The sequence below is a fragment of the Ambystoma mexicanum genome, chromosome 3p (genome assembly GCF_040938575.1).
Source record: "Ambystoma mexicanum isolate Mex_15411 chromosome 3p, UKY_AmexF1_1, whole genome shotgun sequence".
Lineage (NCBI taxonomy): Eukaryota > Metazoa > Chordata > Amphibia > Caudata > Ambystomatidae > Ambystoma > Ambystoma mexicanum.
In genome coordinates, this window is record NC_090925.1 from 826427277 (window position 1) to 826452482 (window position 25206).

A 25206-nucleotide genomic window follows, 5' to 3' on the forward strand; every position below is an offset into this window, starting at 1 on the left:
CTTCAGAACTGAAAGCCCCAGAGCAGTCATATTGCTGCAGTTGAACCTGCAACCAAAGTGGACTCGACTGGCGAAGTTTGGTCCGGAGTGCACCTGGGGCCGGTGAGTAACCCTAACCCTAACTGGTGGACCCTAGCGCCTCCATCCATTATTACGCACATGTGGCCCCTGGGAGGGTCCCTCTCCTTTCCAGTGCTAGTGTGAACTAGCAAACTATTCGCCGAACCTTGGAATAACCTCTGCCTTCAAGTGGAGGCCCTCCTCGAATAGTAGGAATCTATTCTTCATCGCCTCACCCACGTTCCTGAGCTGCTAGAGACCCCTGAAGAGACCCCGTTTTGCCCATGGGAACAACCCCTTGTGCCTGCACTGCATGTGCTATTGAGCATAAGGCTCCTCTTTTCTTATGGTTTGGACTGCCTCTTAGTTAGGTGTGTGCTTGATGTTGAAGGGGACTAAAGACTATCTGCACTGCCTATTTTCCTTCCCCACTAGGTTAACATATTTCGTGACTTTAACCCTTTAGACCCCAATGGTCTTGTATATATATTGTATTGATTGTGTTGTGTTGGTTTGGATAGTGTTGCTGTGATTTTTTTACTGTGTGTTCAGTTACAAAGGTCTTGTAATAAATGTGTTTATATTTTTGATATATACACCTGTCTGGGAGTAATTTGTAAGTGTCCTTGCTCTGTGTGCTCATTGAAGTCCTTCAGTCACCCTCACCCCTCCTTAGACTTAGTCTTGACTGCAGACCATAGCTACCTTGATTGGTCAGGCTTGTCCAGAGGTTACCCTGTTCCAAGAAACCAGGCTGGCCTTCTGAACATCTGCCCAGAAAGTCAGAGTTTAGAAATCCGTTTTAATAGTCAATCTGCTTAGATCACATGCTGTGCATAGACTAGCAAGCAGCGGATCGTGGTGGGATATGTGACGGAACAGTAGCAAAGCGATGTCTTAGTACCACTTGTCCCACCTTCGAATCATACTTCGAGTGTGTGTCCAGGTAGTAGTGTTGGGTGAAAGTATGAACAGAACTCCAGGTTGCTGGTTTGGTAATGTAACCTAGAGGAACATTTGCAATGAATGCTATGGTAGGCCCTGGGCATGAAGTAGAGTGAGCTTTAGACGTAAAGGGTAGAACTCTTTTGGCAAGAGTGTAACACGGTGTGATGCAATTTACAATCCATTTGGAAATAGCTGATTTAGTGACAGGGTCCACTTCTCTACCAGCTGCCACAGACACAAAATTGGTTTGTCTTTCTTAGTGGCTTAGTCTTTTCAAGGTAGTATATTACAGATCTCCTCGCATATAGTGTATTGAGGCTTCTTTCTGCCAAGTTAGTGGGGTTTTAAAAGAAAGGGTGAAGTTTCGATTGATTGATTCACATTCAACTGCGAGATGAATTTAGGCGCAAAATGTGGGCGAGTACGCAAAACCACCTAGTCTTTCTGAATTGTTACAAATGAGTACTGAACTGAGAGGGCCTCCATTTCACTCGCCCTCCTTATTGCGGTGATGGCCACTAGGAAGGCAGTCTTGTGGGGGAAGGCCTTAAGGCACGCCTTGTGCATTGGCTAGAAAGGAGGTCCCATTAATCTTGTGAGGACAACATTCAAGTCCCATCCGGGAGTTGGGTTCGTAAAAGGGGGGTGAAGTCTTTTAACCCATTCCATAAAAGCCTTAATAACAGGAATCTTCCACCATCAAACCTTGCTCTGGGATCGGTTATACAGAGCGAGAGAGCAGCCAGGTGGACCTATAGGTAATTGAAAACAACTCCTGAGTGTGATAGGTGTGTTAGGTACAGGACAATATCTTTGGTGGAGCAGTCAATGGAATTGCCGTTTTTACCTTTGCACCAGATAAAGCATTTCCACTTAGTGGAATAGCAATGCTTGGTGTTGGGTTTTAGTGCTTCCCCGGGTATGTCCATACATCTCTGATGGAGTTGGAGCATTGGAGGTGCCCAAACTATGACTTCAGGAGTCAAACTGCTAAGTGGAGTGTTTGAGGGCCGGATGCAGCGTTTCCCCTTGGTCTTGTGATAGCATGTTTGTACGGGCATGGCAGTTTCCTGTGGGGTGGAGAGGGGGCGGGTGGGGGGGCGGGGGAGACTGACATCCTCATGAGATGGGAGAACCACGGCTGCTGGTCCCCACAGGGGTGCCACCAGGATCATTGTGACTGGTTCCTGGTGTATCTTGTGTATCAGGGGGAAAAGCGTAGGAAAATCTCCCAGACCATGTTATCCAGAGACCATTCCCTTAGCAGCGTTTGAGGGTACCTTGAGGCGTAATCTGGGCATCCGGCCTTCTCCAGAGTCGTGAACAGGTTCATATCGGGAAAACTCCACTCTGCAAAGACGTTGAGTAGAATGTGCTCTTGCAAGCACCACTCATGCTCTACGGGTAGGTCAAAGTCTCGGCTGAGAAAGTCTGCCAGAAGATTGTGTTCCCCTGGAACATGTTGCAATAGAAGTAACATGTTGTGCTTGAGTGCCCATTTACAGATGTTCTGGGATAGCTTAGATAGCTCCAGAGAATGAGTGCCCCCCCGGTTTGTTCAGATAGTACATGGACGTGGTGCTGTCTTTAAGGACGAGAACTGTTTTCCCCTGAAGGTGAGTCTGGAAGGCATACAATGCTTTGAATACTGCAAGCAGTTCCAACAGATTGATGTGAATGGATGCTACTGATGGGGACCATACCCTGTGCACTGTCGGTTTAAGGAGGTGGGCCCCCCCCCCCACCCTGACGGATGCACCCAAGTTGAGAGTGGACTCTACTGTGGGGGTGTTGAAGATTTTCCCCTGCAGAAGGTTTCCCCTTGACCACCAATACAGAGACTGAACGAGGACTGTCGCGACAACCCCTACGTCTTCCCAATGGCCGTTGGCTTGACACCATTGGCTCGAGAACCACTACTGCAGCCATTAACCCAAGCAGTCGCATGGCCCTGCAAACTGTTACCCAGTGATTGGCTACATAATGAGGTATCTGGAACAGCAGGTTTTGAACCCTCTCGGAGGAAAAGACAAGTCGGTCTTCTGTACGAATCAGGACCCCCAGAAACTGTTTGACTTGGCTGGGGACCACACTTGACTTCTTGTTGATAGAGAATCCTAAATTGAATAGGCGGTCTACTGTCTTCTGGGTATTTCAGAGTGTTAGGCAAGATTGTGTGCAGTATCCTTTGGAAGACTACAGCAACCTTGGATTCCTGGCAATAGGAACACAACCTTTGGTATACGTTTGTACTACACAGGTTGTTAGTGTGGCTAAGCAGCCAGGCTCATCTCAAGAGGGGTCAATGTGAGCAGTAGGGCTGTAACACAGAGTTTCAAAGTGACAGTTATTCAAATAAACACACTCACGGCTTCTTGAGTAAACAATTATTAATTTAACAGCCAGTTATATAAACCTTCTTCATAAGGGAGCAAAACATGTAACAATTATAATACACTTCAAAACACACTTAGTGTCTCTAAATCAGATGATACCCATTGGGGATGGCACACATACTTCCTACACCCTCAGGTGACAAATAGCTAGGACACTGGACATTGATTTATCACTGGTACGTTCAGAGCAATAGTGAGTTTGGGTGCAAAGGGTTAGACAGAGGAGTAAAACAAAGGTTAACAAATAATTCATAAACTGGTAAGTACTTTTTAAACCTTTCAATGCCAAGTAAATAAATCCTTTCCTGGTGGAAAGGCAAAAGCACATAGTCAGAGGAAGAAGAGTCTCCCAGGAAGCCAGGACAGTCAATGTTAGGTGAACAAAGTCTAGGGGAGCTGAAGATCTTCTTTGCAGGCAAGTAAAAGTCGTACACAATGTTTTTAGAAAAGTTTGTAGAATTAAGATTCACTTGATGGGCCACAAGCTGGGAAACTTGTGAGGGGCAAAGCTGCAAACAACTCTGCAATGGTAACCAAGACAAGTCTCAACTGAGAGCACCACAACAAGAGGTAAGTCCTCTTAGGTTTACAGTACCTTTGGTTAGAAGAAATGGTTCCAGCTGGCTTCTGTTCCTGTACAGCTCTGCCGATCCTATTGTTCCTGGGCCTCAGTCGTGGGGACAAGTGGGACGTCGTCTGGGGACTCCTGCACTGCAATGGGAAGGTCGGCGGCAGCAATGGGCAAACTTCAATTCAGCGGCACTTCGCGGTTTCAGCTCCTTGCGTCTATAGCAAATAGCAACACTGCGGTTCTCGGATACCACTTCAGACTTTCCTTGCATCTGGGGTCCTGCACTCTGTTGAGGTGGCTCAGGCTTGGTCAGACCTGCTTCAGGGAAGTCCGGAGAATCTTCCTGGCGCTCGGTCTGACTTAAAAGCGATGCACTCAATCTGGTGTTAGTCTCCCTGGCACTTCGGTTCCTGCAGCAGCAGCAGAAGTACAGCCAGCTCTGAGAGGATGTCCAGACGAGTTCACTTTGGAGTTGATTGGTCCTACCAACCCAAGGGGAGAATTCGGAGCTTCAGCACAGCAGCAGGGCTTCACCTGGCAAACCAACGGTCCAGGAGTTGCAGCAGGCGTCTCTTCCAAGTTCTTCTTCGGATTCCTTCATCCAGTGGTCGACTCTGCCTTCCAAGCCAAAAGCTTCGCCTTTTGTGCAGGTTTCTCCCATTCATTCCAGCCCAGCTGTCAATTACACAGCAGGGTGACTGTCCTCCAAGGACAGCCAGCCACCCAATCACCTTTGGGTGCATTCCTGTAACCAAGTGGATTAAGCACAGGGAGTTTCGGGCACCTCCCTCACTTCCTGCCCCTGCCAGAAATGCTGGAGCCTGAAGCGGGCTTCACTCGTGAATCCCGCCAAAGGCAAAACGAACAAAGGGACCAAACCTGGTTTGGCGCGCAGAGTAAATCTCAAGAAGGACCTTTCAAACAAGAAATGGTCGAAAGACGACGACTGGGGCCATTTTGACCAAATGGGCACCCATGGGTGCATTACTGCAGCTGTGAACGCAGCCCGCGGTAAAAACACACAATGGTAGTAAAAAGTAAACCACTGCCACCAGCCATTAATTGTAGAAAGGGTAACATGAAAATGTTATATGAGAAACTAGACAGATGGGATACTAAGTAACCCCTCTAGAACTCTATTGTATGATAGTGTGCTGGGTCTAGAAATGTATAAAATGTAAGTAAAGTCAATTTCACTTCACTGCTCTTGGAAACAGTTTCACCAAGAGAAGGTATTTAAAGCTTTGGGAAATCAAAGAGACTTCACTGTGCTATTGCACTGAAGGTGCAGTGTGTGTCAATGTACAGATGATGCCTATGGAGTTAGTCAGACTCCAAAGTCAAAAGAAACTGAGCCCAAATCACAGACAAATACATAATAATAATAATAATGAGAGAGTGGGAAAAGGTCACTCGCTCCAGGTTAGAAATTAAAAGTCCTAAAGTCCGGCAAAAGAGATGGAGGTCTCTAAGGTAGAAGGAAATTCGCACATTTCTGAGAATGCTCCTTAACACCAAGGCATGTTCCATACAAGTCTGCGGTTATAAGCCAGTCGTTGAGGTAAGGGTAGACAGAGATGGCATGCCTGTGTAGGTGTGCCACCGCTATCGCTAGTACCTTTGTAAACACTGTAGGGGCAGAGGCAATGCCGAAAGGGAGAAGCTTGGACTGATTGTGTGTCTCCTCTATCTTGAACCAGAGATACTTTGTGTGTTGGCAACATTGAAATATGAAAATATGCATCTTTCATGTCCAATGTGGCCACCTGCCGCAGCAATGAGATCACTTCCTGAAGAGTTGTCATCCTGAATTACTGAGGTTTGACATACTTGTTTGCAAGACGTAGATCTAAAACAGGATATATGGTTGGATCCTTTTTGGATACAAAGAAGTATATTGAATAAATACCCTTGTTTACCTGGAGATGAGGGACGACTTTGATGGCGTCCTTTTTCAGCAGGACCTGGATCTCGTCCAACAAGATGCGCAGATGGTCTGATAACAGTCTGCTTCCAGGTGGATGGCAGCGGGGTGGATGGAGGAATACGAAGCAGTATCCGTAGGCGACAGTCTTGAGTACCCAATGATCTGATGTGATCCCCTCCCACGTGTGGGTAAAAGATGTTAGACCTACCCCGATAAGGGAAGCGTGGGAGGGGAACTGTACCGCCTAGTCACTTGGTGGCAGAGGTCTGGAAGTAGAGTTTTTGCCACTGCCTTTTCCCAGACTAAACCCTCTTTATTGAGGGGATTGGAAACCAGTGGGGGAGCCCTGTCCGGAGGTCCAGTTGGAGCCCCTCTAACCATATTGTCCCTGGGAAGAGTGGGAGAAGGATTAAAGGGCAGCTATCTGCTGAAATTGCACCGGTGGACGAAGGGCTTAGCCAAGGTTTTTTAAGAATATCCTGGTTGACTTGCCATCCTTGCGCAACCAAGGCCAGAAGGCGGGAGCGAGCAGGTTCTGCGACCTCTATGATGAGACCCACTGAACATCACTATTGCTTGCTAGAAGCATGGTGCTGTTGGCTATTCTGATGGAGAAGGCGGCAGAGGTGGTGATACACTTGCCAAGGGCATACAATTCCTTGCAGTCCTTGTCGGGAGGGAAATTCCGACAAGGGCAGTGGTACCCCAGACTACCTGTGTAGTAGTGACGACCAGGGAGTCTGGGGATGGCATGGCCCCTGATGTAGAGTGGGTCAGAAGGAGCCGGGCAGAACATTTTGTCCACACAGGGATTAACCGCACATGTGAGCGATGGTGTGAGCAATGAGTGGGCCAGAGGCTTATTGATTGAGTTCAATAAAGAGATGGCTTGGCTGACTGGGATCTTTTCCTTAAGGATATTTTCCACAAAGTCCGAATCGGAAACGGCTTCTTGTGGGGCAATTTGAAAGTGGTCAGCAGCACTCTTTTGGAGGTTGTTGAACATCATCTGGTCGCCAATAGGCAAGTCTGTGGTCGGAGGAGTAGGAGCAGCATCTAGGAATATGTTTAATGTGTTAGAGTCATGAGGGGGAGTGGTAGGCCACGTGCCCTGGTCATCTACAGGGTTCCAATCTGGGTCCTGATAGGTAGGATCTTGGTTGTCTTGGACATAAAAAATGTCTTTGCTAGGGTCACCTGGGTCATCTCCAAACATCCACCTGGGGGTCCTTATGGGATTCAACCAGGGATGAGAATTGAGCACCTGGGGAGTGAAGCCTCTGAATTAGGAGAGACAGGACATGCGTCAACATCCTTATTTCTTTTCAAAATATCATCGAATTGGACCGAGAAATTAATTAAATCGGCCATCATATTCATACAAGTCTCAAACTTGTCCCAGGTCCATTCAAATGAGTGTAAAGGATCAAGAGCGGAGGTGGTGGGGGATGGGGGGTATGCAGAAGGTATTGGGTCCTGGTTCAGGACTTTCGAAAGAGGAGTAGAGGCTGAGGAATAGTCCTCAGATGAGGCGGCTTTCTTGGGGCCCAAAACATGTGAAACAGCATTGCAAAGCCTCTGCAAAGCTTTGCCAGTGTTTGACCGGTCTTTTCTGCGACACCGCAGCTCTCGAAGCTATTGCGTCAGAGGCCATAGATTTAGTGGGCGCGGCCGATACAGAGGAGGATTTACCGACATGCGAAGGACGCAAGGGCGCGTGCAGTGAGGGGGTTGCATTGAGAGGTTCGGAAGGCCCCGCCAAGGACTTTGATGGGCCTGCGGGTGCAGAAGCCTTCCTCGATGGCTCCGACTAGGGAAGGCAAAGAGTTGTGTGCTTTGGAGTGGGTGGTGCTTTGCCTACTGGATGTGGCTTCCTCATGGTACTGCGGGTGACATGCTTTTCGGGGACGGTCACGAGGGAGCACAAGTGCACCACAGTAAGGTCGACTGCCTCCAAAGAGGAGACGCAGCGAGCCGACAGACTCCTCGTCTGAGGCAGCGGTGGGACACTAACTCTCGGCATAGCGTACGCCGGCCACCGTTTCGTACGCCAGTTACAATTACGCTTATCGTGATCACGAGGGATACACGGATTGCAATGGCAAGTGGTGTCTGTCCAGGGAGATTTGCTGTTGCAAGAGAGGCACAATTTAAAAGGCATCCTCTCCATAGCAGAGGGAACAGCATCCCTTTTATATCTTCGAAAAAAAGATGCAATACTCTGCGATTACCACTAGATGTCACCCTGTAAGCACAGCATGTGATCTCCGCAGATTCGCAAACATCAGAAATCTGTTTTATAGTAAGTGTGTGACAGTATTTGCCTAGAGATTTCATTTGCTTAAAATGCCTAATAAAATCATTGTATATATTTTGTACTTACTGGTCCAACTGGAATTATTGTTTTTGTTCTGCATTTTTGCCCTAGACGACTCTCGCAGACCTACTGAGACAGCCTTGCCGCTGTTCCCTTACCTCCATTGTGTTTGGCTAGACTTCAGTGTCTTCCCTGTTCTCCACAATAGGTTGGCCTCCCAAAATCTACCTTAACAATAGTCAATGGGTGGAAGGATCACTATGCATGGAAGCACAGATCAGGTAAAGGTTGAGCTCCATAAACTCTGGGCCAAGGCCCATTGTAACACCAACAGGGACCTGCCCATTGCTACTTTTGGCCCTTTGCTGCAAATGCCAGGGATGGACACCCATAGGAGATTGAGAAAGGATGGAAGTCTGTCAGATGTCCCTTTTAGAGCCAATGACGGTGACCAAGAAGGCTTCCACGCCCAGGGAGATTAATTTTGTAGGTAGTACCATCAGAGGGTGCAGAGGGTCATTTAGCAATGGATGTGGTCAAGAAATAAAATACTGAAAACTAACCAAGACATTCAGAGTGCTGTAGATGGCTTCCACTCTTTCAGGCAGGATCTTCACTGTGGAAGCAGGAGATTGACTACATTTGTCTTATTTATGAGACAAGACAAAAATGTAAAGGAAAAGCAAACTGTGTGTAATTCCTTTTGTTTCTGGGTTAAATGAAAAATAGTTTTACAGCAGACTTTGTAAAAAATGGATTATGATCTGACTTCTCCAATGAGAAAACAGAAAAACCTCTCAAACAAGGTATTCTGGGATCCTCATCAAGAGCTAAATAAGGACCTCAAATGGCTGTCTTTGGTGGAAGGCATTAATGGTGTTCACTAGATTTCATCCTTAAAAGGGAAGACCTGGGGATTCCAAGATGGCGGCCGCATGAGAGCAGACGTAACACCTGCCCTCTCCCTCCAGGGCGTCCAAACAAACCGCGATATTCTCCATCTCCTGAATCCTGTATGACATATAAATGGCAGCGAACATCTAATGTTATCTGCTGAGCAGTGAGAGGTTGGGTGAAGCGGCGGCATCAATCCCGCCGTGGGCATTTTTCGTGTTCAGTGGCAGACTGAGGCAGGATCACAGGCAGAGGCCATAGGAGCGGCTGATTTTTGCTCTGAGAGTATCCTGTGACGTGGCTGCACTGCTACAGCAGCGGGGAGGATGCAGGCTCGCAGAACGAGGCGACTGCAAAGGTACTGCGGGGAGTGGAGGAAAGTGAAGATAAACAGCAGTGACACCGAGCTCTGTCGGATGAATGGGGGTGGAGATGATGAATGCAGGAGATCGCGATGGGATCACAGGATGCCCCTGCTTGCCTATGTGTACTTGCAGCCTGGGGGAAGACTGGTAAGCGCTGTGGGAATAGCAGCGGACCCGACCTAGTGGGGACATCGTAGGTCCACAGAGAGCTTCTATGGTGTTTGAACACTCCTATTTAAACTGGTGCACAAGCAGGCTGGACCCGGTGACATGCCTGTGATTAGGGGCTGAGACAATGATTTCACCAGCAGCCAGTGTTGCCAACTCATCAGTAGGGAAAGTAGCTATTGGCTGTCATAAAAGTAGCTAGAAGTAGCTAAATGACGCTGTTGCCTAAATTGCATAATCGGCCAAGTACATGATGGGCACTTGCCGAGGGCACGGTTGTTATAGCCTCTCATTGAGCCCACTCCTTTTTTGTAATAAAAGTCACGAATGCACAGATGCAAACTCATTACATCCATATGCATACATGGACACAGGAGGACTCATCTAGGCAGCCCAGAGGAAAGCTCCTACGAACAGACACTGCAACCATGGAGGAAGAGAAGACATCCCTATCTGTCTGTAGGTAAAGGAAAAGAGCTGTCCACTGGTGTTTATGCCATTACTGCTGTGGGACCTGTTGCTTGCTGCAGGGAGACAATCAGGCCAAGGGTAGTGATCTGGGGGCAGTGAAAGAAATCTGAAGGTACCAAAAGCGATCTCGAGTGGAGCAGTACTGGCTGGGTCAGGCTGATGCTGTGTCTGAAAACAAAGGCACATCTAATGTGAAAGACCATCTAATGTGCGCATACGTCGTATTTTATCAACGGTTGCAGACGTTTGGGATTCTTTGGTGGCACGAGGAGCACTGACCACTAATCCATTTTCCTTTACCCCCTTACTTTGGAACCCACAGTTTTCCCAGGAATGGAGTTGGGTGCGTTCCAACAGTGGAAGAGGGTGGGGTGTTTAAAACTGTGAGATTTCCTAGGATCAGAAATTATGACATTCGAACAAAACAAACAAAATATCGAATTAGAAGAAGGTGACAAAGGTGCTTTCAAATGCGACATTGTCTGGCTAATCCGTTGCTTAGGACCCTTTGAGAAATCTATTACTATCCACAATCTAACCTCTAGAAGAACCCACACATCAACAGTGGTCCTCTATGACTAAATGGGAAGCAACATTGGGAAGTGTGATCCCGGGAGAGCACTGGAAATGTGTCTGGCTCAACGTACCCACGTTAACTCTCTTGATTCAACTACGAGAGGCTTGTTACAGAATTATGGTGCAGTGGCATTATACGCCTGAGGTGCCACACAGAATTGTTCCTAATACTCCACCCAGTTCCTGGCAGGGATGCAAGGATTGGGGAGAATGTTGTGTTGTATTTTGTGTTGTGCAACATGAAAAATCCAATAAACACAGTTTCATAAATATAAGGGAAGACATTCATATCCCCCAACTAGCCTCTGCATTTATGCGATTTTTCAAAATAAACAGAAAATGTATAGAAATACCATTTGGCAACTTATTGGCAGGACCAAAAGCATAAATGTGCACAATGTGTGGTCTCAAGCCCCCCCTACCCCTGCCCCACCCGTTTGAGCATACCCATTAGGGACTCTCCCACCCACTGCGTGCATGGGTACCTGTGACTGACGTTCTCATACTGACCCAGGTTAGCGTAGGTACCTGTGATGGGAGGCTTCTTGTACTGGGCACTCTTCAGGTGCTCCTCCACCAGCTTAGGGGTGACACAGATGACATGCTGCCCCTTCCAGTACTTCACCATGTTCAGAGACTGCAGCGTCCCAATGATGTCATTTTGCGTGATGCTGGTCATCTGACTGAAAAGAGCATATGGAGTTCATGAGAAAATGATGCTACTGGCTTGCAACCTTCTTTATCTGGCATTGTTAGCTTGCATACATTCACAGTGTAGTAAATCACATTCCAGCATCAGAAGGGAGCTAAAAGACCAAGGTTAATTCAGAGTATGCAACTCTATAACAGTTGTAATAATACAAACAGTATTTTCAATGCAAAGCCTTCCAACCTAATTTAGTGGTCCGGCTTCAACAGAGTCTGTTGCAAGTCAATAAAGCACTGGTCTTCATGATGAAAAGCCACAAGTTACAAATCAGTCACTTCTGTAATACTTACCAACAGTTGCCATATATTCCTGGAATTTGGACTGGCTTGGTTTCAGGACAAAATACTGAAACACTACTTCCAGCAAGAAGATATTTCTTAAAGGGACCCTGACTTATATGTGTAAAATAAGCTCAGACAAGATCCCTGCAGCCCAGTCTTTTTTCTCTGTAGCGACTACTACTTAGCCCATAGCACTTGTCCGTTATCTCCATTGCTCCTGAGAAATTTGCATCATCCATTCCAGGACCGGCAGACAATTTACTGAGAATGGCGTAAAAGTGAAGCCAACAGGCATGCATGCATGAAAATACTTGAGCATGTTACCCTTCCCAGACTCCATTACTGTTGGTTTACCTTCCCCAGTCATCTCATTGGGAAGGACACAATGGGCCTCATTACGAGGTTGGAGATAGCCATGGTGCTATTAGCACCATGGCTGCCACCAAACTCGTTCCGACTCCGCCCTGGTGAATGGAGCAATTACCGGTCCATTCCAAGGTTGGCGGGACCGGTAATTCCCCATTCACCAGGGCCATTCCCCATTCCCATTTAAGCCCCCACAGGGATCAATGGGAACGGGGAGGGCTCTAATAACGGTACCGCAAATTGCGGTACCGTTATTAGCTCTAGAGTCCCTTTGCGGGTCCCGTCCTTAACGCCTGAAAAAAACAGGTGTTAAGGAAGGACCCGCAAAGGGAACTCGTAGTAGGGCGGTAAGGGATTACCGGCACCGGTGCCAGTAATCCCTTTACGCCCACCTCGTAATGAGGCCCAATGTACTTAATCATAGGATGTTAGGTCTAAGGATGAAATAACTAATTACTTAACCCCAGTAATGATCTTTCTACTGGAAGTTCCTCCCATGGGTTCCTCACCTTAGATATATACATATTTGTCTTTGCATTCACTGAAACATTTTGAGACAGCAGAGGGCGCTGTGCGGCATTGAGTCTATGTCCGTCGATGGTACGATTCTGTTAGGGAGAATTCTCAGAAATGTGCAAATTCCCTAATACCTTAGAGACCCCCAGCACTTTTTCTGGACTTTAGGACTTTTCATTTCTAACCTGGAGAGAGCGAGACCTTTTTCCCACTCTCCCATATAATTTTTTTCATTGATTTGAACATTGTTTCTTTTGACTTTGGAGTCTGACAAACTGCATAGACATCATTTTACATTCTGTCACACAGCACCTTCAGTGCAGTGACAGCGTGAAGTCTTCCAGATTTCCCTAAAGGTTTAAATACCTTCTCTTGGTTAAACTACTGTTTCAAAGAGCAGTGAAGTGAAATTGACTTTACTTACATTGTAACTTTATAGAGACAGCACACATTATCTTACAATAGGGTGCTGGAGGGGTTACTTAGTATCCCCTTTGTCTAGTTTCTCATGTAACATGTTTAAGTTACCCTTTCTACAATTAATGACTGGTGGCAGTGGTTGGTTTACTTTTTCCTACCATTGTGTTTTTACCGCAGGCTGCAATTGCAGCAAGACACCCATGGATGCCCATTTTGTCAAAATGGCCCGGCCTTTGTTTTTCACCATTTCTTGTTGGAAAGGTCCTTCTAGAGACACTGCACGCCAAACCAGGTTTAGTCCCTTTGATCGTTTTGTCTTTGGCAGGTTTCACTGCTGAAGCCCGCCTCTAGCTCCAGGCAGGGCAGGAAGTGAGGGAGGTACCGGAAACTCTGTGTGCTTAATCCCCTTGGTTACAGGAATGCACCCAAAGGTTATTGGCCGGCTGGCTGTCCTTGGGGGACCAGCCACCCTGCTGTGTGAGTGACCGCTAGGTTGCGAATGAATTGGAGAACCCTGCATAAAAGGCAAGGCTTTTGCTTGGAAGGCAGAGTTGACCACTAGACGAAGGAAGTCTAAGAACAACTTGGAAGAGACGCCTGCTGCAACTCCAAGGTATGTTTGCCCTGTGAAGCCCTACCGCATTGCTGAACTCTGAATTTGCCTCGACTAGAGAAGCCCTGCAACGGACGACTTCTCCTCTTGGGTTGCTGGGACCAAATCAACCCCAAAGCAAACTCGTCTGGACATACTCTCGGAGCTGGCTGTACTTCCATTGCTGCTGCAGGAACCGATTGCCAGGGAGAGGAACACCAGATCGAGTGCATATTTTAAGTTGGACCCGAGCTCCAGGAAGATCCTCGAGACTCCCATGAAGCAGGACTGACCAAGCCCAAGCCAACTGAACACAGTGCTGGACACCAGACGCGAGGAAAGTCAATAAAAGGTATCCGAGAACCGTCGTAGTGCTGTTTGCGAGAACCTCGCAGTGCCGCTGATCTGAAGTTTGCCCATTTCTGCCGCCAACCTTCCATTCGTAGTGCAGGAGCCCCCAGACATCCTCCCTCTTGTCCCCACGACTGAGGCCCAGTAACAACAGGATCTGGAGACCTACACAGGAACATAAGCCAGCTGGAAGCAGTTTTCTTCAAACCAAAGGTACTGTAAAACTAAGGGGTTGCTTACCTCTTGTTGTGTAGCCTTGCTAGTTCTCAGTTGAGACTTGACTTGGTTACCTTTGCAGAGCTCCTTGAAGCTTTGCCCCTCACACGCCCCCCAGCGTGTGGCCTTACAGTGATTTCATTTCTACAAAGATTTCTAAAACATTGTGCAAGACTTTTTACCTACCTCCAAGAAGTGCTTCAGCTCACCTCGACTTTTGCTCAACTAACATTGGCTGTCCTGGCTTCCTGAAAATCTCTTACCTATAACTTTGTGCTTTAACTATCCCTCAACCAAAGTCACACATTAGATTACTTATGTAGCTGGGAAAGGGTTAATTTACTTTGCATTGGAGGGTTCAAAAAGTATTTACCTGCTGAATAATATTAGTTAACCATTGTGTTATTCCCTCAGCTTTTCCTTTTGACAATAACCTCAGTATTGCTCTAAATGCACCAGTGATATATCAATGTACAGTGCCCTAGTTATTTAAGTCACCTCAGGGTGTAGCAAGTGTGTGTACCATCCCAAATGGGTATATACTGATTTATTGAAAATGAGAGTGTGTAGTTTTGAAGTATGTTACATATTTTTGTTCCCTTCTAAAGAAGGCTTATTCAACGGACTGTTAAATTCATAAATAATTGTTTAATAAGAAACCTTGCGTGTAAGTGTTTATTTGGATATTTGTCACTGTGAATCTCTGTATAATAGCCCTACAGCTCACATTGACCCCTCTTGAGATACGCCTGGCTGCTCATTCACTACCAAATTGTGTAGTACATGCTTATACCAAAGGTTGGGTTAACTATTGCCAAGAGGACAAGGCTGATGCAGTCTCCCACAGGGTACTGCATAAATCTTGCCTAACAGATTCAGTGCATAGTGCCCATTGCCTCCGTTTTTAGTTTTTCCCCTCTTTTTGCACAGCCGACTTGAGGAATAACCTGTGTGGGAAATGAAAGCGAGAGGTATATTAAAGAATGCACCCACAATCATAGGGTTTGGCTTGGAGGAGATGAGGAATCTGTAGAGGGAACATCCACGACAAAGAACATTACTGGAAGTAAATAATGTGTTCTTCTAATGGATTATGTCCTGCCATGGATTCCTGATCTTAGATAGACACTCTTAGTAGTTTTGTAGATGGAAATGTGAGAAGTGGGATTTTTGTGTAATGTTCCGATTATTGACCGATATTGTGCAGAACGGCTCTTCTGAACTGAGCATCCCGACAGTGTCTAAGCAGTAATGCTTTGAGAAAGTGTTGAGTGAGGATCAAATTGCTGGCATTTCAACTGTCCTGCACTGGAACACCTCGTTGGAGAGCCGAAGTGGTTGCCACCACCCTGGTGGAACGGACTCTTACAGATTTTCAGGAACATCATTTCCTGCAGTGGAGTAGCACTCCGAAATGCATAGGGTGATACAACGCGATACAATTTCTTCGGTCACAGCTTGACCAAGCCTCTTGTCGGTATAACCAATAAATAGCTGGTCATCTTGCTGGACATTTGCCATCCTAGAAACGTAAAAGCCAAGAGCCGTTTTCGGGTCAAGCCTGTGTAACCTCTCCAACCTTAGAAGGCTGAGGAGGTGGATAAAAAGCTGGTGAAGTTATTGTCTGTCAGATGGAATTCAGATACCATCTTGAGAAGTTAAATGACAACCGGCATCTTAAAGTAAGAGCCTTGCTCTGGTATGCATTTAAAAAGGGATAACCCTGCCCAGGATCCCTTGACGGTAGCCAACTGCAGGCCCTTATGGGCTAGGTGCAGCAAAAAAGAAAGCACTGCAGGTGTACTGCAGGTGAAAGGATCAATATATTTAGCTCTACACCAGCTGCAAAATCTATGGAACGGCAGCAGTATAGTTCTTTTATTGCTGGCCTTCCGGCCGAAAGCAATACCTCCATCCCGTCTTCCTGGAGGTCCCAATCTTTGTATGTTAACCTCTCAGAAACCAGTTGTGAAGGTTCAGAGTTCTGATTCCTGGGTGCAGAAGATGGCATCCCTTTTGCGCGAGTAGATCCACTCTCTAGGAAAGACTAAATGGAGGGCAGATGGACATGTCTAGAAGATCCGGGTACCACATCCTCATGGCCCAATCTGCAGCAATCAGGATCATGGACTTCCTGAACTTCCTCAGCCTCCTGATGACACGAGGAATGACGTGGACTGGTGGGAACGCGTACAGGAGTGGAACATAACAGTTCACTACCAACATGTCCCACTGAGCTCCTCTCGGAGGACATCCCCTGGAGCAGAAGGAACAAGTTACTTTCCTCTAACTGTTGTTCTCCAGCATGGGTCTGAAATGGATTCACATGCTTATGAATATTCCCTGTCCTGTCAGGCTGGGAATCCTCGGTAAAAGAAAAAACAGTTTCACTTTTGTTTATAAAAGGTCTTTCTCCTACAAACTAATCACTGAGCTCTGGGTCATACTGCCCCCAGCCAATGACTACCCTCTCCCTAAGCCCGCCTCTGGCATTCATCTTGAGATTTGGTAGCACGTAAAGTGGCACTATGACCAGGAAGAGCCACAGAGGGGCAGAAGGGAGGGTTTGCATGTGAATCCATGCCAAACGCATGCTGGGGAACAAAGTTACAGGAAAGTAACTTGTGCCTTCTCCAGCATGGGGTCTGGCATGGATTCACATGCTCATGAAAAAGAATACATAGCAGTACATATACAAACACGGGAGGTGTCAAGGCTCAACAGAAGCAATTACTCGTACCTCCTCACCAGACTCACCTTCAAGCGAACAGGTTGCATAGCACTGCCTGGCCGACTCTGGACACCTCTCTGGGATCCCTGTCAACACAGTAGAATGTTGTGAAGGTGTGCATTGACCTCCACGTAGCAGCCCTGCATATGTCCAGCAGGGGCACACCAGACTTGAACGCAGGCGCCGCAGCGTTCACTCTGGTAGTATGGGCTCTCAGACAGCCCAGCAGTGGTCGGTTTGCCAACCGGTGACAATGAGTGATGCAGCCATAGAGCCACCTGGAGACGGAAGCCTTAAACAAGGCCTTTCTGTGGTTCACAGGACCAAAGTTTACAAAAATCTGAGAAGTCTTCCAGAATCTCTTTGTGCTGCCCACATAAAACTTCAGTGCTCAAGCCACATCCAGCGAGTGCAAAGTCCTTTCAGCCGGCGACGAGGGCGTCGGAATAAACACAGGCAGCACCAAGGGTTCGTTGAGAAGATATTCCAACAGAACCTTGGGCATGAAGGAGGGTTGGATCGGCTGCACCACCCTCATCTTGTGGAAAGTCAAATGAGGCTGCCTGCTGGACAGGGCCTGGATCTCACTAACTGTCCAGGCAGAGGTGATGGCCAAGAGGAAAGCGGTCTTCCAAGACAGGAACTTAAGCAGAGCTTGATGCATCGGCTCGAATGGGGGCCCCCCATGAACCTAGTCCGCACCACGGCGAGTTCCCATGATGGGGCAGGCGCCTTCACCAGCCGTAACAAACGGAACAGTCCTTTGATGAACTCCTTGACTAGACAGCGTGACCAAAGAAAAGACCGTCCCAGAGACCTGGTGTAGCGGGAGATAACCACCAGGGTGCACCCGATGGAGGTGTGTGCCAGCCCTGACTTAGCCAACAAGAGCAAATACTGCAGGACATGAGGGGCTGTGACCCTCAGAGGGTTCATCTTCTGCGACCAGCACCAAGTCGCTAAACGCTTCCATTTGTATCTGTAACACTTCAGAGTCGGACACCCTGGCCTTGGTGAGGACCTCCCTGCAGCCTGCAGGCAGCTCGTAACCACCAAACTCTAATGCTGCAAGAGACAGGCCTTCTGTTTCAACGATCCTGGGTCGTGGTGCAGGATTGCGCCTCCTTCCCTGGCGAGAAGATCCACGACCACGTCCGGGTACCAGATTTGCCGCGGCCACGCTGAAGCAACAAGGATCATCTTGCACCAGCACCTTCTGAGTTGACTGATGACTCGTCTTAGTAGTGGCAATGGCGGGAACGTGTACACGAACAGGCCTTCCCAAGGGAAAAAGAATGCATCCCCCCCCATGCTCCCTGGCTGGGGGAAACTGCTGGAGAACCTCTGCGCTTGGTGTTCGTCGCCGTCGCAAACAGATCGATCTGGGAACTGCCCCACTTGAGGAAGAGGTTGTCCACTTGATCCTGCCGAAGTTCCCAATCGTGACAAGACCGCAGCTCCCGGCTGAGGGAGTCGGCGACTGTTTTTGACTCCCGCCAGGGGAAAAGGAATGAGAAACATCTCCTGGCCGACGGTCCAGTGCCACATTTCCTGCGCCTCTCTGAAGAGAGCCAGGGATCTGGTGCCCGATGCTTCCGGATGTAAAATATTGTGGTTGTAATGTCAGTCAAGATCCGCACCACTTTGCCCTTGAGGGACGGAAGAACTGACTCGAGGGCCCAAAACACAGCCAGTAGTTCCAGGATGTTGATGTGTAGCGTCTTCTCCTCTGGCAGCCACAGGCCTCTGGAGTGGGCAACCCAGCCCTCCAGGGAAGCGTCTGTCGAGACCGTCTACTGGTACGGGGGGCTCTGGAAGTATGCGCCCCCGGAGATGTTGGAGTGCACGCCCCACCACCTTTTTCGCTCGACGAACTCATTGAGCACGATCCTGTCCTTGAAGCTTCCGGACACCTGGATCCAATGGGCGTTTAGGAATTCCTGGAGCAGTCGCATCCGCAACCCGCAGAGCCGGATCAGGTAGATACATGACATCATGCCGAGCAGCGACTTGATGGTCCTCACCGTGGCGATCTACAGTGCCAACAGCTGTTGCACCTTGCCCAAGATGGCCACTATCCTCTCCTCCGAGGGGGCTGCCAGGCAGGATACCGTGTTGAGCCTGGTTCCCAGGAACGACACATCCTGCGAGGAGTCAAGCAGGACTTTGCATAGTTCACGAGAACCCCAGTTCCCTTCTAAAGAAGGCTTATTCAACTGACTTAAATTAATAAATAATTGTTTAAATCAAGAAACCTTGAGTGTAAGTGTTTATTTTGGATACTTGTCACTGTGAATCTCTGTCTAATAACCCTAAGTCTCACATTGACCCCTCTTGAAATAAGCGTGGCTGCTCAGTCAGTCACTCTACCAACTTGTGTAGTACATGCTTATACCAAAGGCTGGGTTAACTATTGCCAAGAGGACCAGGCTGGTGCAGTCTCCCACAGGGTACTGTATACAATCATGCCTAACACCTGGTGAAGCCCTGATGGGCTACCTAATCCCAGAAGACCATTGCTGGTGCTTCAACCCTTTGGAGTGGTGGTACCAACCAGTCTCAACGCCTTCTCACGATCCTGCAGTCTTTGGACGTGTCACTGGAACACCCGGTCAACCGACCAGCTCTGTTATGGGCTACCATGCTAGAAGTGTCGCCATTCTGCATTTTGGTCTGGCATTTCGTTGGTCTCCAGTAAGTCCTACAAGTCGCCTTCCTGACAAGTTTCAGTGTCCCAGCTTCAACGGGTCCTATTCTGGAAGGCTTCCTTGGTTTGTGACAACTGAAACGCCTGCTGTCATCTGTGTGCAGTGACTGTCGCTGCAACCGGCCATCTCCCGCCTGGTAGTGTCTCCTAAGGAGTCCTGCATCTGTGCCAGCTGCATTTTTCCACTGGAAAGAGTTGCACTAAGCTCCTGGACCCGATCGGAATCTTACTTGCATCAGCAGCTCTTGGGCATCTTCTACTGCATCCAACGGCCGGGAAAACCTACCTCCAGTGACCCCCATTTGACCTGCCAAATCCTTTGGGAAAATCTGAGTAAGGCGGCGAGTAGTTGCAATACTTACCTGTGCCCCTATCTCCTCCTTTATAAAGTTGGTGAAGAACTTTGATTTATATTCCATTCCATTGCTTTTAACATGTTTGTTGCAAAAGCTGTTCTAGAAGCTAGAATAAGTAATGTACTTACTTGTACATCACTATGAAAGGCTACTGGAACAATCTTCACACCCACAGGAATATTTCCTAACTTCTTCCCAAATTCTAAGGTTACTTTGTGAACTTTTGGGCACAAGGCCCCAATTCAACTTCAGGTTTGTTGAAACAATTGCTGAACTACTTACCTTTTTTTCAGGTATATGGTGAACTGTATGCATTGTATTAACTAACTGTGACTGCATACATGTTTGATATTTAGAGTGTTGTGTGATCACATTACCTGCTGGATTCATTTGTATAGTGTGTTTTTGAGCCTACAATAGATAGATAGCAAGTACAAAAATACTCTAAGTGTAATCATTGTATATTTCACTGTGTGGACTCATTGTGGGCACCTGACCACACTCACCTCTCCTGAGACTTAGCCTTGACCACTCTGCACACTTACCTTAATTGGTTTGGCTAAACTCCGGAGTTCCCCTGTTCACTATAACGAGGGTGGCCTCCTAAAATCTGTCCACTAGGCCAGATTTTAGAAATCCATTTTACCACTATTGATAGTTTTTTTGATAAGACAAATGATGCAATACCCAAGTCAACCACAAGATGGCGCCTATGCACAACACGTGAATCTACGCAGATTCACAATCCCCAGAATGTATTATATACATCTGAATGGACAGTCTAGTATTTTTTTTAATCTCTTGTTAACTGCAGTACAACCCGAACACTCGGATCATCCAAGGTTCAGCCTTTTTACTGCTCATCCTCATTACCATGTAAGAGGTTGATGTGGCCTTTGTGTGAACAACCTTAGGAGGTGACTTGGTTATCTTCCCAGAACCCTACACCAACAATTGGTTCTGAGAAACCTAATGGCGCCCCCTAGTTTCCAGTGTTGGAACCCTGTTAAATGCACTTGTATTTGTTCAGATTCATGTCAGTACTTGTTAATATAGAAGCTACTCTTATTACCATTGTGACTCACTGGAAGGTTTTCTTTCTGGAAGATCTCAAAATATGAGTCTATTGGTTTAGGTTGAAATGCTCAAAAAAAAAAAAGTCGAAATGACTAAAGGTTCGAAAAATGCTACCACCAAAGGATCGAACACCAAAAGTTCGATCCTTTGGTGGTAGCATTTAATAAAGGCGGGGGCTGCTGGGGTGTCCCCCGCATTGCCCCGCTCACTATACTTCATGGTATAGTGAGCGGGGGCTGCGGGACAACCCCGCAGCCTTCTGTTAAAAAAAAAAGAGAAGAAAAGGACCCTGCAGCGCCAGTTCCCTTTCACAGAAGTGAAAGGGAACTGGCGCTGCAGGAACCAGCTTGAAGATGAAGGTAAGTGGGGTTTGTGTATGGTGGGGGTGTGGGTGGGGGGGGCTGTGGTATGTGTGTGCGTGCGTGTGTGTGTAAATTATCGCGGCTGTAATGTCCGAAAACAAAGTGTTCGAACTTTTGGTTATTCGAACACTTTGGTTTCGGTCATTTCAGCCTCGATAATTTTGGCTTCGGCCAAATCACTGGGATTCAGTCTATCATTGTGACATCCAGTAGCAAGGCAAATACATTTTGTTGCCGTTTTGCATGATTAGGATGAGATAGGGAATGATCATATAGGGTCATTTTTTGACAGGCACTCTGGCTAGCAGCTCACAAAGCACTGTGTAGGTACTTGAAAGATCGAGTCTGGGATTCCAGTGGCATCAACAGCTCTGCCTTTGCCCAGAATGCCTCGAACGCTGATGATGTACTGTTAGGAGGGTTTTTCAAAACCACTAAAGGTTTTGGAATCAAACTTTGGCAGAGTGGCAGGTTTTCAAGCAAGTCTAACCAAACTCTCACTGGTATGTGACTGAGGAGCAAGGTTTAAACTGTGCAGCTGCAGGTTGGGTAGAAGAGTAGAACACAGTGGTTTTCAAAACAATATTCTTTATTTTTTATTTATATATTAAAAACGCGCCGAAGCTCGCAAGCATTAGGGACCGACATTGACACGTGGACAGAATGATTCACAGGACCAAAAAAAAAAAAAGAAGGACAGCAGTGTCGGATTATGAATTAGTATGGCATAGTTCAGAGGTTATCTAAAGAGTAGCTTTGAGTTGTTTCCTGAAGATTGCTTTCAAGTCTGAGATGACTAGGTAGCTCATTCCAGTTGGATATGGCTTTGGTAGAGAACGCTCTGCCTAAGCCTATAGCTCTTTTTTTTTCAAGAGGGCCTGGCTCGAGTAGTCCTTGCTTTTCAGATCTAAGGCAACGGTTTGGTTTGTTCCATTTAAATTCCTGCTTGAGATAGGTCGGGGCTGTTCCGTATAGGCAACGATGGACCAGTGTCAAGGATTTGAAATAATATGTTCTTTCATTGCTAACCAGTGGAGATCTTTTCTGTCACTTGTTATGTGTTCTCATCTGAATTTGCCTGAAATGGGCTGAACTGCATTGTTTTGTATTATTTGACAGTGTTTGATGCATTTACTACTGGCTCCCAAGAGCAGAGCATTTCCGTAGTCGAGACATGACAGAATGGTGGCTCGAGCTTTTGTGGCACTATTTTGTTTATTTAGCAGAAGCCTGATGCGGCATAGAAGCCTTTGATAGTATTGGCAGTTCCGCTTGAGGTGCGAAATTTGGCCCTCGGCTCCTAGCGAGGATTGTAAGTAAACTCTGAGTGTCTTAACTTTGTCTGACACTTTGATAATAGAATCCTTTATAAAAAAATAAAAAAAGGAGGATTAAGTTGTTTAAGGCTTTAGTTGATCCAAATGTCATAAGCTCTGTCTTAGAGCCATTTACATACATCCAGTGCGACTGTCATCCATTTATAATTCCATAGAAAATTGGACGAAGTCTATTGTTGTCGAGGGTATGGTCTCCGCACAGTTCCAATATTGTGGGTCATCTGCAAAATTAGTGAAATAAATCCCAAGTTGTGAAAGAAGCGAGTAGAGACAGCGGAGATATAGATTGAAAAGCAGTGGCGAGAAGCTGGCTCCCTGCGGAACACCACAGTCCACGTGTCTAGATGTGGTGGAATGTCCTCCCCAGGTGATTTTAGAGTTTCTATCTTCAAGAAAAGATGCGACCCAGACAATGGCCTCTTCAGAGCAATTTCCTGCAGTGTACAGGGCCTCTCAGAGCTTCCGATCTTATAAATCGAAAGCTGCCGAGAGGTCCAAGAGGATTAGCAAGCCTGCCTTTCCTTTGTCCAGGATGGCAAGCATTCTGGTTTGCAGGTCTAACAGGGCAGATTCAGTGCTGTGTGCACTTCTGAACCCTGACTGTTGTGCGTGTAAAAGATTGTTCTTTTCAAATAGATTGTTAGGATTTTAAAGACTGGATAGGGTTCTGAACAAAAAAAAGAACTATTGGGTAGCACTTGCAGAGCAGTCAGGCTTTACTCAAGGAAGGGGAGAAATTATAAGCTACTCACCGTAGTGACTAACGTACTCTTAGTCCATAGTCCCCTTTCTTCCATACTTTATGGGCGTCCCTTCCAAGGGACGGGAGATGGAATCTTTTTCACCAGAAAAAACCTTCTTCCCCTTTAAATTTAGAGGCGTGTGGGGGTGCGGCCAGGGAGCATGCGCTGCCCTAACTCTGCCCTCCGGCGCCATACCTCAGTCCCCATTGACGCGTCGAGCATAGATTTAACATTGCCTAATGACACCAGTATTATTAGGGGGGAGGTTGGTGGGACGTATGGAGGAAAGGGGACTATGGACTAAGAGTACGTTAGTCACTACGGTGAGTAACTTATAATTACTCTTTCGTCCCGTCCCCTTTCCTCTATACTGTATGGGCGATTAAAACTGATTGTAGCCCCAGGGTGGAGAAGAGACCCTCTTTAACCAAATAGGTTCCTTAGAACCGCCTGTCCGAAAGCCGCATCAGATCTAGAGCTGGCATCCAAACAGTTATGCTTGCAGAAAGCCGAGGGAGAGGCCCAAGTGGCCACCCTGCTGATGACTTGCCAAGGGACATGGTGCTGGAATGAGATGGCTGTTGCCTTGGGCCTGACAGCGTGGGCATGCATGTTGGCCGGAAGCGGCTTGTGCTGGTCCTCGTACGCTTCTTTGATGGCAGAGACCATCCAGTGGGATATGGAAGCCTTAGAGGCACGATAGCCCCGTCTTGAGCCTCCGAAAGTGACAAACAAGGCATTCAATTTGTGGAAACCCTTGGTTTCCAAGTAGAATTGCAGGGCACGCTTGACATCCAGGCAGTGCAGCACTCTCTGTGCTTCGTTCTTGGGATCTGGAAAAACTTAGGAAGGACTACTTCCTCGTTCAAGTGGAAAGCAGACTGAACCTTGGGCAAAAATGCCAGGTGCGTCCGCAGGACTATCTTGTTCTTGTTAAAGGTGGTATATGGCTCTGAGGCGACCAGCTCCTGGATCTCGCTGACTCTACGAGCCGAGGTAAGGCCGTCTAGAAATGCAGTCTTGATGGTAAACAGCCTGATATCCATGGACACCACTGGCTTGAGCGGTTTGTGCGCCCAAGACAATGTTAAGGTCCCACACCGGATGCGGTCTCTTGATGTGCGGGTAGAGCCTAGCAAGGCCCGTCAGATGTTTGACGATAGGGTTGGAGGAGGAGAAAATGCCCTCCTCCGAGTTCTTGTAAGCCCCAATGGCTGAAAGGTATGTGCGGCGGGTGTTCACCTGCACACCTGAATGATTGAGGTGCGCCGAAAAGGAGAGCAAGTCGTCCAAAGTGCACGCCAAGGGGTCGATTCCCATGGAGTCTGCCCAGTGGTAGAATATGATCCATTTGCTTTTGTACTGGGCCCTGGTAGCTTTGTTCCTGGAGCCCTGTATGATCTCCAGATTGGCCTGTGAGAGGCTAAGGTGCCAAAGCATTACCTGCTCAGGTACCACGCTTTGAGGGATAGCTTCCCTGGCGCAGGGTGGATGACTCTGCTCCCCCCCCCCCCGCTGTGCCAGAAGATGTGCTAGGCCTGTCGGGAAGTGAATTGGGGGCACCTCTGAGAGGCTGAGTAGCCCCGAAAACCATGGCCTGGCCGGCCACCATGGAGCTATTAGAATAATGAGGAGTCGGGCGAGACTCTTGATTTTGCAAATTACCCTGTGGATGAGGGGCGTGGGCGGAAAAGCGTAGGCTTTCATGCCGGTCCACTGGAGGTGAAATGCGTCGCCCTGAGAGCCGGG

At 47.5% G+C, this 25206-nt stretch overlaps 1 protein-coding gene across 2 annotated transcripts in view; it reads right to left on the reverse strand.

Annotated features, from left to right (window-relative positions):
* The window catches only part of KAT8 (lysine acetyltransferase 8), a 1009124-nt gene that overhangs the window by 158868 nt on the left and 825050 nt on the right, over positions 1 to 25206 (reverse strand). The window contains exon 10 of one of the 2 annotated variants that reach the window (XM_069651899.1): positions 11222 to 11376. In XM_069651899.1, coding sequence (XP_069508000.1) covers positions 11222 to 11376 — 155 coding nt within the window. Of the gene's footprint in view, positions 1 to 11203; positions 11377 to 25206 lie in introns of both variants that reach the window. The other variant, XM_069651897.1, reaches the window with a different exon arrangement.